A 6,317-nucleotide genomic window follows, 5' to 3' on the forward strand; every position below is an offset into this window, starting at 1 on the left:
TATATATATATATATATATATATATATATACACACCTTGCTACGTGTACTGCATTAGGCTAACCGACACTTGTCATTTGCACTTATATATTGTTGCTCTTTTGTTCGTTTTGACTGCTTTTATTGTCCTCATTTGTTAGTCGCTTTGGATAAAAGCGTCTGCTAAATGACTAAATGTAAATGTAAATATAAATGTAAATAAGATACAAAGATGTACCTTTCAGCAGTGAGAGCATTGCACCTTTTTTGAGAAACTTTTGTTGTCAAAATCTGATTAAAGTTTTTCATAAGATAGTATTCTTTCAAATTGCTGCACATGAAAAAATAAACATGCAATTTTTTCTGTTTGTTTTGATGTCTGTGAACAGCTGTGCAAGTATGGACACCTGTGAACTACAACAATTCCAGCTGCACCAGTTTCTGCTCATTAAAATGTGGGGAATTACACACACACACACAGCAGCCACACATGCAGAAGCATGTTAAAAGAAAATTAAAATTGTATTCAAAAAAAAAAAAAACATTCAACAATCTTGTCATTCAAAAAGTACAGTTGTGAAAACATATTATAGACTCTGCAACAGAATTTGTTTTAAATGTAAAGTAAACACCACATATTCATCGCCCATTTCTACAGCAAATCTTGAAAAGTGCATGTCTTATTTGGCATCATTAAGCAAGAAGCACATTTAAAAGCACAGGCCCAGCATGGTGTGTTTTTTTAGCGGTCTTGCGCTCTGCTCCTCTCAGTTGGTATGGTTTGGGCCTGCTGTACGTGTACGTGTGTTACGGTGTTGTCTGGGAACTGGAAGTGGCCTCGCTTGCTCTTCCAACTCCACTTCTTTCTCAGCTCTAAAAAAACAAATGCTGTAAGACTTCTATAACACTGTAGCAGTTACTATAGTGCATTTATGCTTTATACTTAAACTTATATGAACTGTTAACTACCAATTAGGAAATAAACAAATGTTGTGCCCCAGAATACATAAGAAATGTGACCCAGGACCACAAAACCAGTCATATGGGTCAATTTTGTTTAAATTTATATTTATACATCATCTGATTTATGGTTTGTTATGATAGGACAATATTTGGCCGAGATACAACTATTTGAAAATCTGGAATCTGAGGGTGCAAAAAAATTAAAAAAAACTGAGAAAATCGCCTTTAAAGTTGTCCAAATGAAGTTCTTAGCAATGCATATTACTAATCAAAAATTAAGTTTTGATATATTTACGGTAGGAAATTTACAAAATATCTTCATGGAACATGATCTTTACTTAATATCCTAATGATTTTTGGCATAAAAGAAAAATCGATCATTTTGACCCATACAATGTTTTTTTGGCTATTGCTAAAAATATACCCAAGCGACTTAAGACTGGTTTTGTGGTCCAGGGTCACAAATATGGACTGTGTAAATATAACATCCCGACATTTATCCATTTTGACATTACCAGTAAATATACAATATGGTGTAAACACCTGTATTCTGTCTAAAACTGATAAATGGCAGATCTTAAAACTCAAAAAATGCAATGCTGCATTCTAATGTACAGTATTAAAAAGGCAAAGGCAATCTAAATGTAAAAATAGGGAAACAACCACAAACATTTAAATATCCAACACCGACCAATACTGAAAAATTACAAATAAGGTCAAATTAAATTAATTTTAACAGAATATATAATGCAAATACAACATTAGATAGGCCTATCTTATTTTGGGTTAACATTTAGATTTTTTTAACTATCCCTTCAAGTCAATATAAAAGCTGTACAAACTTAAGACTGACTGTAACTAATACTAGTATCACTGTATTACACAGAGAAATGGAAGTGGAGGAAGTACCTGTTGCACTGGCAGTAGTCTTTGTCTGTAAGAGGCTGCCGCATGGATCTCAGCTTCCTCACCCTCTTCTACGTAAAAAAAAAAAAAAACCCACAACATTAAATGAGCCACTTCCTTTCTTGATTGCTTGTTTTCTTTCTCTCACCTTCATCCGTTTGTTCCTTCGTATGACAACACCAATCATGATGATAAGTCCGATCAGAAGCACAGAACTGGCTCCTACAGCAATCCAGATCCACAGCTTTAGACCATACACTTCCTTGGTCAAGGATTCCATAACTGCATTTGGTTTCCCTTTCCTTTTAGTGGACCCCTTTCCACCTGTTCAGTAATCATTATAACGGAGACTGAATCTGGGATTTTGCTTAGTGCACATAAAAGGGCCTCATTTCTACTGTAGAATGAGATTCATGCTTCTAGGGATGCAGTGATAATAAAATTCTGACAGATACCAATATTTATTTTCATGTTATAGCTGATAACCGATAAATGGCTGATATTATACTATTCTGTCAAATTAAAAATAACACAAAAGATCTAATTTAGGCATCTAAAATGTTAATGTAAAGTATGAAAAAATATATTTATTATTTTAAATATTATCTTTAAGTGAGAGTTAGATGACAGCTACCATAATCTAAATGTAAATATAGGGTAAATGAGCATACACAATTAAATGTCCATTATCAATATGTATATACACAGTACTGACTAATCTCTAACATCTGCCAATAAATGATAAGGTTCTGATAAAAAGTGTGCATCCCAAGACTGATTCTGTTAAGCTGTGCAGTGTTGTTTTGTTTTACCTGAAGGTTTGTCCACAACCCTCAAAGTCGTCTCGACACTTAGACGCACTCCACCCTCAAACTCCACTGTACACACAAACGTCCCTTCATCACTGCTCTGCACCTGAGAGAATATGAGGGGAAATTACTGTCAACATACAAAAAAAATATTTTTTTTTGGTATGGATTATTCCATGAGGAACCTTTAACATCCATGGAAACTTTTCAGATGCACAAATAGCTCTTTATACAGGAAAAGCATTCTTTAGATTATTAAAAACCGTGTAAAGTATTCACATTTTTCAACGTGACATCAAAGATGGTGCTGAGTTGCCCAGTAGTAAAGTTGACTTTTGATAAATCCTTGCCATTCCAGTGTAAGCCTTTGCTTGGTGTGTTCGTCAGGGTTGGGAAAGAGACTTCTTTGAGGGGGTCAGCCTTCCATTTCCCACCCACAACACGCTGAAATACACGCTGAGGAAGAGAACAGGGCAGCTCTATGTCATCCCCTTTAGAAGCATTAACAGCTGTGGTCTGGAGACCTGTTGGAGAACCAGACAAATGTCACTGACAGCATGAAATGTGAAGCATTATAGTAATAAAAAACACTCATTCTGAATAACAACTACTGAGGGGCACCAACCAACAACAGTCAATGTTACACTGAGCTTCAAGTCATCCTTGACTAGACACGTCCACTGGCCTGCTTCATTTGAAGTCACAGACTTCAGGTGAATTACTCGATTTTTTTCATTATATTTTTGACCATTAGGTCTCAGCCACTGTACTTCCTTGTTTGGGTCTCCTGTAATGTCACAGTGCAGCTCTGCATCACTAGACTGCACCAGCACTGGGCCTGGTTTAACAAAGACTGAAAGAGAAATGGGAATAAATGTGAAAAATACAATAATTCTAAAATTAAATAGGTACAAACATAAAAAATCTCTCACCTGACACAATATGCACTATGTGTTCTTTCCCTGACTGCCTACAGAAATAGTTTCCAGAGTCTCTTGTCTCCAGTCTAGGAACCTTCAAAATGTCTCCAGATGCAATTGCTTTTAACACAATATGGGAAGGACCTTTAAAATAAAAATCAATTACAGTGACTACTCACAAAATTTCATATTCAAATCATTTTTGGATTGAAAGGAGAACTGATACCCTTCCGTCTAGTCCCACGTCTGCCATCAATGGTTAAGATCAACACGCCGTTAAATTTCCATTCTATATTACTGTTTGAATCCACTCCACACTTCATGGAAACCTCATCCCCGACTTGCTTATAAAACACATCACATTTCCCACACCATATACACAGTGCTGATGGAGAGAAGGATGGAGAGCAAGGAGGGTTAAACACAGCAAGACGAAGAAAGCTCTACAGGCAAAGTATAGACTGCTTAAAATGAAATGTATAGTACAGCTTAGAATAATACAATGCATTTTATGAATTTATTTATGCTTACCAAGAAGAAAAAACAGGATCTTGCAAATTGCCATTCTGTTCCTTTTTCTAAAAAAATATAGTCAGTGAAAATGAGTTTCTTTTTAAATAAAAAGCCTGGAGTTATATTAAGATTTATTTTATAAAACCCTAACTAGTTTATTTTTGTTCATAAAAAGAGGCTCATGCTTTTACAAAGAAAAAAGAGCAAACAGGAAAAAGCATATGTGGCTATGAGCCACAAACGCAACTCACTTAAGTCATTTTGTTTCGTTTTCATTCGTTTCGTCTGGTCTAGAAATATTCATAATTTAAACTGATTAAATTCGAATAATCCGAGATAAATGAAAAATTAAAATGACTTTCAAGCTAAACAAACTACCAGCAAAATATAGAATGCCTCCAGATTGCAGACTACACATACTTAAAAAACAAACAATGAAAATGTGTACTTCTAATGTATATTAGCCTAATAAACGCAATATTCCCTTGGTATTTGTAGTGCAAATGAACATTTCTATTTGGATATGCAATAATATTACAGATTATTGTCATTAAAGGATAGGATGACACATTTTCATAAATCCTGCAAAAATCATGTGATTATAGGTTATTATAATCTAAAAATGTGTATTTGTCGTTTACTTCCAACTCTTAACAATTTTAAATTTGAAAAAAACAAATGCAAGTCAGTCGATAGACATATGATTAGCCTACATGTTTAATATTGAAAACACAATAAAGTTAACGAAAAGATAAAACATGAGTAGGCTATCATGGCTTCAGATCGAGTGTTAAAGAAAATCTTCTTTTGGTTGTTAAATACCTCGAGCAGCAAAAATCAATCATTCTGCGGGTACTTATATTTTTATCTTGATTTTCCGTTTTTATTTAAGAAACCATTCGCTTATGCAGGTTATGTATTTTTTTTATAGCTGAACGCTCTTCTTTTCATACTCACGTTTGGATGCTGTTTTATGTTTGTTGACAAAGTTTGAGGCAAGTTCTGCGCATTTAGTCCAACTGGTAAAAACTAGCGTGTGCGGGAAACCAGCCGACACAAAAACCTGAACCTGCACAAGAAACTGAAATGAGGTATGAGAGCGGAAGAAAGCAAACAAAAATTGTTTGGAGAGAAACAACCAATGTAGGGCAGAAAACGCCTCTCACATGCACTTCACTCTGGGAAATCCTTGAAATAAGGTTAGATTTGAGAGTTAAGTTTATAAATAGGGTCATAATAACGTAATATACAAATAAATTAATAAAAATACATAATCGATGTCAGCATTTGCATATTAATACAAGTATTTTACTTACCAAAGCTTATCAGCAGTGAAACATCACGAGGCTTTAACTTTCCGTTGTTAACTAGATAAATTACCAAATGTGATTCGTGTTCTTTATACACTTAGAAGAGTTTCATGCTTTTACGTTTATCAATACTCTTTTCACTTTCAGTATTGCCAGTGCATTCACGTTACTTTCTGTCACTGCATTTGGCAGAAAATTCCTTCATACACACCCATAAACAATACACAGAGTCAGAAGCAGCAAAGAGACACTTTTTTATTATTTTAAAGCAACAAGTCGTGGCCTAATGGTTAGAGAGACGGGACTCATAACCCAAAGGTTGCGGGTTCGAGTCTCGTACCGGCAGGGATTGTAGGTGGGGGGAGTGAATGTACAGCGCTCTCTCCCACCTTCAATACCACGACTGAGGTGCCCTTGAGCAAAGCACCGAACCCCCAACTGCTCCCCGGGCGCCGCAGCAAAAAATGGCTGCCCACTGCTCCGGGTGTGTGTTCACGGTGTGTGTGTGTGTTCACTGCTGTGTGTGTGCACTTAGGATGGGATAAATGCAGAGCATTAATTCCGAGTATACCATACTTGGCCACATGTCACTTCACTTCAAAAAGAACTAAAGGAATTCTTTCCTCCCACCAAAAAAGAGAACAAAACCTAAGGAAAAAAGGTGAAACTGCACAATACCTTTTGCATTCATTTTTTAAATTAAAAATTCCAATATATAATATTTAGCATTTTTTTGTGATTTAGTGACATTTACTTGCCATTAAACAATTGCAGAAACATTCTGGAACACATAAAGGGAAGGAAGGTGGAGCTTAGCTCTAAAAGCGATGATGTCACAATAGCCACTATCCAATCAGGGTGAGGCAGGAAGGAGACTAGTGTGTGTGTGTGTGTGTGTGTGTGTGTGTGTGTGTGTGT

The 6,317-nt window shown here is 35.6% G+C and overlaps 1 protein-coding gene across 1 annotated transcript; it reads right to left on the reverse strand.

Annotated features, from left to right (window-relative positions):
- Positions 1-560: 560 nt before the first annotated feature.
- Positions 561-5,224, reverse strand: LOC107700193 (tyrosine-protein kinase-like otk). The gene is made up of 10 exons (XM_016501764.1): positions 5,047-5,224; positions 4,108-4,154; positions 3,803-3,961; positions 3,589-3,720; positions 3,282-3,509; positions 2,936-3,180; positions 2,660-2,762; positions 1,996-2,171; positions 1,851-1,918; positions 561-851 (listed from the first exon to the last, which is right to left on the reverse strand). Exons 2-10 carry the CDS (start codon positions 4,139-4,141, stop codon positions 746-748), a joined length of 1,251 nt encoding a protein of 416 aa, XP_016357250.1. The 5' UTR covers positions 4,142-4,154; positions 5,047-5,224; the 3' UTR covers positions 561-745.
- Positions 5,225-6,317: the final 1,093 nt, after the last annotated feature.

This window comes from Sinocyclocheilus anshuiensis, unplaced genomic scaffold, assembly GCF_001515605.1.
Source record: "Sinocyclocheilus anshuiensis isolate Anshui unplaced genomic scaffold, SAMN03320099.WGS_v1.1 scaffold955, whole genome shotgun sequence".
NCBI lineage: Eukaryota > Metazoa > Chordata > Actinopteri > Cypriniformes > Cyprinidae > Sinocyclocheilus > Sinocyclocheilus anshuiensis.